The following is a 12,430-nucleotide window of genomic DNA, read 5'->3' as shown; positions in this document are numbered from 1 at the left end:
TCATAAATAAATATATGTTATTTATATTTGGAATCAAAAATCTAGGTTTGAATACTGGGCTTTTCACTTGTTACCTGGGTGAACTTGGGGAAGCCATTCATTTCTCCCTAAATTCTAGGATTCTTTGATTCCTATGATAGGACCAGATCAATGGTGACCAAATGGAATGTCTCAAGATCAGTCCATTTCTGTCCAGATCTCCTGGAGCCTTCCTTCTCTTCCCAGGCATAGGCTATGCTCAGGCAGCAACATCATTACTTTCCCCCCCAGGACCCATCTGTTTCTGTCTAGTGGTGGGAAGAGCTGCCCCTCCAGGGTCCCTCCTCCCTAAACTACCCCCTTGCTGGAGCTACTTCACAATTCATAGAGTTTGAATGATCTTGAAATCAGCAACTCCACTCCTTCTGATGAGTTGGAGCACCATCTAGCCTGACCATCAGTCCTAAGTCTTACCATCTGCTCTGCCTCCCCCCCCCCTCTCATCTTAGTCACTTAAATAATGTGCATAGGGAGGTGAGGAGGATCCCTGAGTCCCCCCAAACGAAAGGACTGTCTCATTGTGGGGCTGCTGAGTACAGGGCCAGGCTCAGATTCATCTACCTCTAATATCCTCAGGGTTTCTGGACCTTTCCATCCACCCAAAAGCTGCACAATTAGAATGTAAACTTCTTCATAAAATTTTTTTTAATAATAGCTTTTTATTTTCAAAATATATGCAAAGATAGTTTTCAACATTCACCTCTATAAACCCTTATGTTCCAAATGTTTCTCCCTCCTTTCCCCTTACCCCCCCCCAGCAAGTAATTTGCTATAGATTAAACATGTGCAATTCTTCTAAACATATTTCCACATTTATCATGCTGCAAAAAAAAAAATCAGATCAAAAAAAGAAAAAAAAAAAGAGAAAAAAAGCAAGCAAACAAAAAAATAACAACAAAGAAAGTGAAAATACTATGTTGTGATCCACATTCAGTCCCCATAGTTCTCTTTCTGGGTGCAGATGGCTCTACATCATAAATCTTTTGGAACTGGCCTGAACCATCTCATTGTTGAGAAGAGCCACGTCCATCAGAATTGATCATTGTATAATCTTGTTGTTGCTGTGTACAATGTTCTCTCTTGGTTCTACTCACTTCACTTAGCATCAGTTCATGTAAGTTTCTCCAGGCCTTTCTGAAATCATCCTGCTGGTCATTTCTTATAGAACAATAATATTCCATTACAGAATGTAAACTTCTTGAAAATCAAGACAGTCTATCTTTTTCTATTTGTATCTCCAGTTTAGCACTTGGCACTGGCAAATGCCCTTTTTGATCAGTTCCCTTTTTTGCCCGTGTAGTTAAACACATCTGACAGCTGCTTCCTGTTTCATTTTCCCCTCCCCTCCTTTTTTCTTCTAAACACACTTATTTAGTCTATATATAAATGTATATACATATATTATATATATATGGAAATGTATAAATACATACATATATACACATACAAATATACATATATGTTATATATGTAAATATAAATATTACATATATGTGTAAATATATTTTATATATATATATATATATATATATATATATAGCCTCTTTTTGCTATTCAAGAGTTGGCTACAGCACTGTTTCTTCCCTTGCAGTGAAAGCCGTCCAGAACCTTCATACAATCACCTTGCAGCCCCTGGAAGGATCTGATACCACTGCTTCTGCAGGGTCCAGGCTCACTGGCGAAGTGCCTTTACAGCAGCTCCGACCCCCCAGCAAGATCCCTGCCACTATGAAAGGCCGATGTGTGCTCATCTCCCGGACTCGCTTCGAGGCAGACATTGGCTTTGATGAAGATCTGATTGCGACATTTAAGCGGATGGATTCCAGGAATTACGGCAAGTTTGCAGATTTAACTCGGTGACATGGAGGTAGCAGAGTGGGCCCCCTCTGTTAAGTTTGGCCTTCCCTCTCGTTGAATGTCCTAATGGTATCAGGCTACTAGAACCTGCTATCTTTCCTCCTTTTACTTCTGGAAGCCTTGCTCAGATCCCTCCAGACGGAGGATGTAGGGCAGCTTGGAGCAGGCTTTGGAACTCCCATCAAATAAGCCCTAGAACCTCCCTCAGGCCCTGGGCTGCATCTCCCAACTCATTATCGAGCTCTCACCTAAATCCCCCCAGCTTTCCATTCAGTCCGGCCTCCCCTGATCGGAGCCCAGTGGGACCGGGGAACAGCTGGTTACAGTCTTCTATAATCCTTCAGAGACTTGAAGATAATTAATTCTTTCTGCAGCTCATTCCATAGGTTAAATAATATCAGTTGTACTTGATTTTTCACAGCCAGCTTTTAGTCCTGCAGGTGAAAAACAGGACATCAGAATCCTGGGTTTCTAGGCTGACATCTCAGCTCAGACCCATTGACTTTTAAAAATCACTTAGCTCTCCCAGGCCTTTGTTTCCTTCCTTCTTTGAGAAAAGAGGGGTTAGAGTCCCTGATTCAGCAAACAGACAAACCACAAAAGCAAGCAGCACATCTAACCCAGTGCTTTATTATTGCTTTGAGTGAATGAGGGGAGAATTCCATAGAATTTGGAAGATTGGCTGGATTCGTGATCAGCTTTCATACAATATCTCAAATGAGGGTTTGAGGGCATCTCCAATAAGAGCCTTCAATTCTTTTCTGATAGCCCGGATGCATTCATTTTTAATTCAACAGTTCCAGCTCAGTCGTGGGTTTTGTTTTGGTTTTTGTTTATCTTTGAAAGGCGAATGTGAATCATCTTCCCGTATCATTGTCTTTGTGTTTGAAATGATGCTGCTTACATTGATTGCTATTTTTTTAAATTGCTGAAAATAGACAGCATGGCAACTCACATCTTGCCTTGAGTGTGATTGGAACTCAGTAAATCTCTGTTGAAATTAATACTCCTTCCTGCATTTCATATTTACAAAGACTGTCTCTGGACTTTTGCACCTAGCAGCCGGCATTCATTAAATATTTGTCACATCGCATCAAGTATCTGTGCCTTCACTTTCCTTCTTGACATTTACTGCAGCAGTCCAAAGCTCATCATTTTTTTTGTTTGTCTGTGTTAAGGAAGCTGTGCTTTTCTCTTGGCACAGATCTTGCAATCATCTTCCTTTGTTTCGCCATTAGTTGGGTACGTGAGCAAGATCAATCGGTTTTAGCTTAGATTTTTGGGGCCCAAGATCCTTTGGGTGTCTCTCTTTGGGATGTCAGCCACTAAGGGTTGGGAGGAGCATCCTGGTCTGGTGGGGAGAGCTTTGAAGGATTTGTTAAAGAGGCTTTGACTTTGGTTTGTTTTTGTTTTTGTTTTTTTTTTGTAGATATGAAGACCAGGAACTGGAATTTTCATTTGAAAGATCACACAAGACTAGGTGAGATGCCCAAGTGGCTGACTTAGTATTGTTAATTTTTTGTTGTTGTGTAATTTATCTCACCTTTGACACCCTTGGTGCAGGACAGAGAGAGCTGCACAAATGAAACTGGAGCACTCTTCTTTCTCCCAAGTATTTGTCTTAAGTTCATAGATTTAAACCTAGAAGGGATCCCAGGAGCCTCTAGTCCCACCCCATTACTTATAGATAAGGAAGCAGACTTAAATGTCAGGGTCACATTGGTTGGAAGTAGCCAAACTGGCAGTTCAATCCTAGGCCTCATTTATAGCTGTGACTAGGAAAGAGACATCCCTTTTTTCTCTGTAACCATCAGGAAGCAGTTGCAAGATTTTGGCAGTCCGGACTTGGCTGCCAAAGAACTTTCAACACTTTCATCAAATGCATCAGTGATTGGACTTGGGGATGTCTACCTTGTTGATGACCAAGGACATCATGAGGATGATGCCTTAACTTGCATGTGAACTGGATTTAAGTGAGACCCAGTTGCCTACAGCTGTGGTAGGAAAAGCGTTGCATTTGCAGTTCAAGAGCCTGAGTTAGAATACTAGCTCTGGGCCTTGCTAGCTGTGTGACCATAGACACATGGCTTTCACTCTCTCTGAGATTCATCCTGAGGATAAAAATATTTGTACTGTCTCACAGGGTGTTTTTGTTTTTGTTTTTTTGTTTTTTAAGGAAAAATGTAAATCTTAGAAACTCAAATAACTATTAGTCTCTTTTCTTACGTGTGTAAACTTTGAGCAAGTTTTTTTGTTTTTCTTGGGTCTCCACTTCTTCATTTGCAAAATGAAGGGTTTAGACTTTCTCCAAAGTCTCTTCTAGTTCTAAATCTACAGATTCTCTTATATCCTATTATCAGCTGACTAAGGAAGATTATGGTTTCTCTTTTTGTGAGAGGCTTTCTCAAGCACGCAATTGGAGGCGCTTTCAGATTTTAGGTTCCAGGATTGTGCACATTATGCTGAGCCCTGCATCAGATGGACAATCTGCACCCAGGGTCCCTGACCATCTTGGTAGACAGAAATGGACTCAACCAGGCAAGGGAAGGTACAATAGTGGTGCTTTCCTGCAAAGGTCACTAACTTTAAGGAGAACAAGTAATTGACAGTTGATCATTATTTTTATATTTTGTCCCATCTGGCTACAGGAATGAATGCTAATTTCACCTGTAAGAGGGAAAGTTGGCTAAACCTTATCCTTTCCTTGGGAATCTAGTTCCAAAGCTTGTTATTTCTTCTCACCAAGAAGAAGAAAGGTGGGACTAGTCCTGGATTCAGAATCAGAAAACTGGTTCTAGTCTCATCTCTGCCCTTTGTTTAGCTGTGCGACCTTGAACAAGTTCTTGACCCCCTCTGACCCTCATTTTTAAATCTGTAAAATGGGATTATTAATCCTTGTACCAGCTGCCTTCCTCATCTGCCATTACAAGGGACAGTAGAGGTGATAGATGTAAAAGTGTCTTGTAACCCTACAAGAGTCTCAATGTGTCATCTCATAATTGTTTTCAATAGTCATTTTAATCATTTTTATCTTTATCTCCAAGTCCCAAATAATTAAGATTCTACTGTGGTTTGTTCTACTGACAGCATTGATTATGCTTGGAATGAATCCTGTCACTTCCCCAGGCCAGTGGGAGGACTCATGTGTTAGCCCCGAGTTTGTCCGTGGACATAACTCAGACAAGAGATCTGGAGCTTGGGATGTGAACCCCTTGTTTTACTTAGTTTGCTTAGGCCATAGTACAAACCTGTCTTTTCTTGCAGCCACTGTTCTTGGATTACCTAAGCGGCTAAGTAATCAATGGGGGAGTCCTCCGGACCTCCCTTTTCCTCTATTTAAATGGAAAGGTCCCTTGTCTCTACCTAACCTCATAGGAATGTCAATAAAGTGTCAATGAAATACATTTGGCCTCTTCATAGGAAGGACCCCTGTAAATAGCAAGATCAAGTTGTATTATAAAATATTTATTGTCCATAGGCAGACTGAAACCAAAAGGTGGCTGTAGAATTATTACTGTCCTCTGACCACAGTCACTTGGGACTTCTGGGGAATCCTGGACCAAGGACAGATTTAAATGTCAGATGAATGGCTTCTCTTTGATGGGATATAGCCAGCCATTGAGTTCTTCTGTCAAGCTTTTTTGCTATCTTTAAAGTGGAAGCGGTTTTAATAGATGAGCTCGGCTATGTCCTAGGATAAAAATGATCAATTCTTCCTGGGGTTCCAAGAAGGGAAGCAGCTTGTTCAAAGCCCTTCAGCAAGTTAGAATAGAGCTGGGGGTAGAACCCCCTCCCTCTACTAGAAGTTGGGGTCTTACCTGGCACTTGGTAAAAGAAGGTGTAATCCAGAGAAGGTTGAAAATTGGCCTTGATGGTGAGGAGAGAAAGTGCCGAGCCATCCTCGCTGGCTTCTGACATGCTTGGCATCCTTGAGTCGTTAAACTTCTACCTCTGGATCTCACTCACCTTTTCTATAAAATAAGATTAATGCTTTAGGAAATCATTGTGTTCAAGGACTCCCAGGGTAAACTAACTTCTATTAGTCCTTTACATGCAAAGATTCATTAGAACATGGTAGTATGTTGAAAATAGTTCTGGATTCAAATTCCAGTGCTGCCATTTTACGATCTCCATGACTTTGGGGAAATTATTTCACTTCTATAGTTTTCAGTTTCCTCATCTATTAAAAGAGAAGGCTCAATTAAATCAATAGTATCAAATTCAAAAAGAAATGGATCTCTGCAGGCTGCACATTGATTAGAAAACCATAGGTTAACATTAGGTTAAATTATAGATTAATCTTTATTTATTTTGGTAACACTTCCCCAAGAAGGCCTCTAATGTCCTTCCTCTAGATCAGACTGGCAAAAGAAGATGGCCCAAAGCTGGTTTTTTTGTATGGCTTTTATGATTAAAAAAAAAAAAAAGTTTTATTGTATTAAACAATGTAAGAAAAAATATTCTTAGCTTGCTGGCCATTCAGAAATATGCAGTAGACTGTAGCTGGTGCCCCCCAGGCCATAGTTTGCTGTCCTTTGCTCTTACTGATGAGGATGATATCAGTGAACTCTGTGACAGATTGCTTTTAGAGGAAACGTTCCTTTTCTACGACTTTTAAGGGACTTGAAATCAGGATTGGATTGTGGGTTTTGCTCTACTATGGAGCAGGGCCATCCCTTTCAGGTATTGATTTCCCTTTGTCAGATACTGTTTGGAAACATTTGGCTCAAGGATCAGCCAAAAACCTCTTTCACAAAAAAGACCATCAAATAGTTCCCATTTGTCTGAAAGCTCACTATCATTGTTTTCCCAGAGAAAAGACAGTGGAGATAAGTCAACAAGCCAGGAAGAGACAATTTTCCTCAATGGTACACTAAAGTAGTTGGGAGCCTTTGTTATGGAGAGGATGGTAAAGGAGATCTGGGTGCCAAAATATTATGCTTATGAAGCACCATCCTTCTATTCTAGCCAGATAGATCATCAATCCTACCTTGATTTTTCACCTGCTATTTGAGTCTGAGGATCACCAGGATTAAAATGAAAATTGTTTCCGAAGGCACACCGAGTGCCTAGTCTTTTGAAGTATATAGAAACCAGCATACTTAGATTTAATTCGAAGGTGTAAAGTTCATTTCTGCATCAAGATGGATGTACTCTTACATTAATGCCTTCAGCCTTGCCCAATTTCACATCACAGTGAATTTGGTATGTGAATACTGCTTCCAGGAATAACTGGTGCTTGTGTTTTGTTGAGAACAGAAATGTGTTTTGATTTCTCTATAAAAGAGCTTAAGTAAATTGGAAACACAAACCAATTTAAGGTGGCAATAGATGGGTCAGCCTTCCACATTCACATTAATATTTATAATGGATATCTATTTGCTATTTGGTGTGTAGGAATTTTTTCTTCTCTGACTCATTTTAAGGCCTTGTGGAAAAAGAGGATTGTAAACTATGGAGAGCCAATCTAGAAAATCCAAAACTGCAAAGTCAAGACTGATTCCATTTCACAGGAATGTGGGGAGGGCATCTGTCTTGATTTAATAGTAATGATGATGATGATGATGATTTACTTTATCTCATTCCTCACAGCAACCTTATGGAGAAGGGACTATAAATATTATTCCCATTTTACAGATGAGGAGGCTGAGATTCAGGGAGATTAAATAATTTGCCCAAAGCCAAAGCCTTTGTTATGGAGAGGATGGTTGAAGAGATCTGGGTGCCATAATAGTATGCTTATGAAGCACCATCCTTCCAGCCAGATAGATCATCAATCCTGCTTTGATTTTTCTATAGAAGAGGTGATATTTGAACCACGTTCTCTTTTGCCCCTAAGTCCAGTACTCTGCTCTATTTGGGTATTACTGCTCCTATCACTTGAAATCCAGAGGATGATCTTGACCTTTTTCTCCTTCTCACCTTCCCCTCCTTCTTCCAAGCTTGCTGTCATCATTATTCTTAGGAAATCCTGAAAGTTTTTAAGGATAAAGAACAATTCAAGAGTTGTGAACAGTAGTTTATCAGCTGATTAGCATTCCAAAATGAAATGATCAGTTGGTGATTCTAGGAATCCCACAACTGAAGAGCTGGAATTGGGAATTCAGTAGAAAAAGGAAGAAGTAAGGGGGATCTGAAGAGGCAGAGAGGAAACTTGATTTTTGTCAGGGGACCAAAGAGTAGAAAAATGTCATTTGAGCATCCAAACCACAACAAATGTGGAGTTTTCTGGAGAGGAGAGCACTGAGGGTTTTAAGCATAATGTAGGGACTCATGCTCCAAGGAGTGAGAAAATGACTTGTGAGAAGTCATCCAACAAGGGTCAGAGGAAGAAGAAAAAGCTGGATGGTGGGTAACTTGCTGCCAAAGGACCCAGAGCAGCCCCGCTCGCTTTGTAAAAACAGTAGAAAGATCTGCTTGTTTCCTGGGGCTTGTATCCTAGTAAAGGAGAACCTAGTTAAAGTCAGTATCCTCCTTCTCATAATTCGTGTGGTCACATATGATCCCCTCAAAAGAAACCTGTATAGCAGAGGAAAGGTTTGGGAGTCTTTGGCCAGAAGCTGAGCACCCCCAAGGCTCTTGCTATTGTTAAAGAAAAAAGCAGATTTGGGAGTGAAGGGCTATTTAAGAAGTGGCAACAGAAAGTAGGATCTGGAATTCTCAGATAAAATTGAGAATAGAGGAATACTAAGCTCCTGGTTAGTGATAGGATGCCCTTAACTAAGAATGTGGTTCAGAGTCTGCATATCTCATCAAAAGGACTTTAAGCTGAAAAATAAGGTGGGGGAAAGCTAGTGTTTATGTAGTAACTGCAGTGTGGAAAGAAAAGTGACCCTTAAGACCTCTGGAAATTCACATAAATCCAAGAATGTTCCTGTAATAATGTTCCTGACTTCCCATAAAATACAGGGTATCTCAGGCAGGAGGCAGTAAACTTTTCTGTAGCACCTACTGTGTGCTGAAACACTCATTAAAATATATTTATCTCCGTTGACGCTCACAGCAACCCTGGGAGGTAGCTGCTATCATTCTCCCCAATTTACTGTTAGGGAAAGGAGACGGAGCAAAGTGTCTCTGAGGACAATTTGGAGCTCTGGACTTCCTGACTCGAGGCCTATCCCTCTGTGGGTTACAGCATTGCCAAGGAGCTTGAAACTGCACCAGCCCTTTGGGGACACAAGCGTGATGGAGTGGGAAGAAGAGTGATTTTGAAGTTAGAGGATATAAGTTCTTTTGGTGTGCTGTGGGACACTTGAAGCCTGGAGAATCATGTTCTTAAATACGTAAAATGAAATTCCCAGGATTACAAAGAAAACCAATTTCCCTGAAGCATAGCTATCAGAATATCGAAAAAAAAGGGTTCATATGCCCAAAGGCGGCCCATTAACCCGTGCAAACTCTTTGATCCGGCAGTGCCATTAATGAGTCTGTATCCCAAGGAAATCATAAAGGAGGGAAAAGGACCCACATATGCAAAAAATGTTTGCAGCAGCTCTTTTTGTGGTAGTGAAGAATTGGAAAATTAGTAGATACCCATCATTTGGGAAATGACTAAACAAGCTGTAGCATGTGAAGGTAATGGAATATTATTGTTCTGTAAAAAATGATGAACAAGCTGATTTTAGAAAGACTTGAACTGATGCTGAATGAAATAAGCAAAACCAGGAATACATTGTACGCAATAAGAGCAAGAATGTGCGATGATCAACTATGAAAGACTTGGTTCTTCTTAGTGGTTCAATGATCCAAGGCAATCCCAACAAACTTTGGGTAGAAAACGCCATCTGCACCCAAAAAACGAACTATGGAGACTGAATGAAAATCAACACATGCTGTGTTCACTCCCCCCCCGCCCCATTTCTTGGTTTTTTTTCCTCTCATGGTTTTGACCTTTTGTTCAGATTTTTATCTCCCTACATGATTCATAAAAAAATATGTATTTTTAAAAATTAATGTACATGTATAACCAAGAAAAAGGAAAACAAAAATAAGTTCAGCGGCAGCGAGATGATACAGTGGGTAAAGGACCAGCCCTGGAGTCAAAAAGACCTGGTTTCAAATCTGGCCTCAGACACTAGCCGTATAATCTTGGACAAGTTGCTTAACCCAAATTGCCTTCATCCTTGCCCCCCAAAATGTGAAGAGTCCAAGGACTTGAGGGTCTATCACAAGGAAGTCTTTCTAAGTTATCACTGAGGCTTGGTAGTATGAACCCCATGACTGAAGTTTGTATCTGAACAGTTGGATATGTTTATCTTATTCTATAGAAACAGAGTATGCATGTGGCAGGGGTGGAGGGAAGGGGTGAGGATTCAGGGTAGCAAATATTTGGAAAATATGATTATGTGAAAAAAATAGAACCAGAGGGAAAAAGCTTTGGGGTTATAATCGGTGGAGGGTGAAGCAGCAGTGATCTTAACAGAGGTGATTTTCGTCTTAGGAGTGTACCACAGACCACCGGGACAGAAGTAGGAACTAGATGAGGCATTCAGGAAAGAAAATTACAAGCCTAGCTCTGAGGTATGATATAGTAATCATGCAAGCATTCAATTATCTGAACATTTAATGGAGGTTTTTCTCTCATGAAAGCAGAGCAGTTGATTATTTCTTGCCTTAATGAAAATCTCATCTTCCAAAAATTGGAGGAACTAACAAAGAGAAATGCTGTTCTATTTTTAAAATATATACTTATTGTTATAGTTTTTTAAATCAACTTTATTTCTTTACAATAAATCTTTCCCTTTCCTTTAATTCTTTATTATGAGCCATTTCATAAGAAAAAAAGAAAGGGAATAAAAAATTGCTATCCCAACTCATCCTTCTCATTAGAGATAGCAAAAAAGTAACGAACTGCCTTTAGGTTCAGGTTATTTGCTGTACCTTGGAACAAATCACTGTAAGTGAGCTTTGGAAGATGGTGGAGAAAAGGGCTAGAGAAGGGCAGACTTTCAAAGTTGGAGGGGTATAGACTATGCGAACTCTAGGCCAGTGAGGTTGATTTAAATTTTTGGTAAACTTCTTAGATATATTCTTAAGGAAGTGGTTAGTGATTGTCTACAAGGAAAAATTGATGCTCACATAGAGCGGGCATTCATCCAAAATGTTATGACACTAAGTTTATTTCCTTGTTTGAAATTTTATCCAGTTGTTAGATCAGGAAAATGCTGTGTTGTTTTGGGGTTTTTTAATTTATATTTTAGTAAAACATTTGCTGAATTTTTTTTCCCATTCTTTCAGGAAGAGATGGAACAATGAGAGCAAAGTACTTAGATTGAGAATTGATTGAATGAATAGATCCAAAGATTTGTCAATAATTTTCAGTGGAATGCCCAAAAGATTTATGCTTGTCTTTGACCTGTCATTTCATTTAAAAAAAAAAATGTTTTCATGATACCTAATATTTTTACATCCTTATAGTTTTTTCAGTGTTCCTCTCGTTTTCTATCTCTGAGCGATATTCTGTAGACCAAATGATATTTTTAAGATTAAAAAAAGTAAAAGGAAGAAAATGAGCACAACTGATCAATTAATTGAAAAAGTCTGAAAATATTCCTAATGTGCAATTCCCGTGGACTTCTCACCTTTAATGAAGAAGTGAATTAGGAGTGTCTTTTCATAATTCTTCATTCAAGTCATGCTTGATATATATATAATTTTGTAACATTCACTTTTGTTTTATGTGTGTGTGTAGTCATATCTATTTTATTTTTGGCTCTGCTTACTTCACTCTGCATCAGTTCATATCTTTTTGTGCTTCTCTATGTTTAGTACATACATCATTTCTTATTATGATATTCCAATATATTCATGTATTACAGTCTAGCCATTCCCCAATTGATGGATATCAACTTTGTTTATAATTTTTTGCTATTGCAAAAAGTGCTATTATAAGAATTTTGGTGTACAAAGTGACTTTCTTCTTATTGATGATTTCCTTGTAATATAAACCCAATAACTTATATAAAAAATATAAATATATATTTATTATTTATATGTCATATATATATATATAATAAATGTCACTTATTATTATAAAAATATAGAAGATATAGAACCAAAATTTCTGGTTAAAGGAGCATGACCATTTTAGTCACTCTATTTGCATAATTCTAAAATGATTGTGCATTTCATAGCTTCAGCTACAACCCTTCCAGCATTGACTATTACCGTTTGTTGTCATATTTGACTATTTGCAGTGAGCATTCTTTCATGTGTTTGTGACTTCTTTGCAGTTCTTCTCTTAAGAACTATTTGTTCTTGTCATTTGACCATATATCTTTTGGGGAAGTGCTGTAAACTTTGCACGGTGTTAACATTATTGTCATTGATTTGATGGCATGCTTATCAAATTTGCAAATGGCATAAAGCTGAAAAGGACAGCAGGTACCTTAGATGATAGAGTCAAGAACTAAAAAGATCTTGATGGGCTAGAATATGGAGCCAAATCTGATATGATGAAACTCAGTGGGGACCAATATAATGGTTTATGCATGGGTGAGAGAGTGGATTTCAAAAGTACCAAATGGGGGAGACA

The 12,430-nt window shown here is 39.0% G+C and overlaps 1 protein-coding gene across 3 annotated transcripts in view; it reads left to right on the top strand.

Moving 5' to 3' along the window:
• Window positions 1-12,430, top strand: part of SMARCAL1 (SNF2 related chromatin remodeling annealing helicase 1) — a 79,701-nt gene that overhangs the window by 6,998 nt on the left and 60,273 nt on the right. For all 3 annotated transcript variants that reach the window (XM_074298738.1, XM_074298737.1, XM_074298739.1), the window contains exons 4-5: window positions 1,631-1,873; window positions 3,326-3,376. In XM_074298738.1, the coding sequence (XP_074154839.1) occupies window positions 1,631-1,873; window positions 3,326-3,376 (294 nt within the window). The remainder of the gene's footprint in view (window positions 1-1,630; window positions 1,874-3,325; window positions 3,377-12,430) is intronic.

This window comes from Sminthopsis crassicaudata, chromosome 3, assembly GCF_048593235.1.
Source record: "Sminthopsis crassicaudata isolate SCR6 chromosome 3, ASM4859323v1, whole genome shotgun sequence".
NCBI lineage: Eukaryota > Metazoa > Chordata > Mammalia > Dasyuromorphia > Dasyuridae > Sminthopsis > Sminthopsis crassicaudata.
This window is presented reverse-complemented; position numbering and strand designations above follow the sequence as displayed.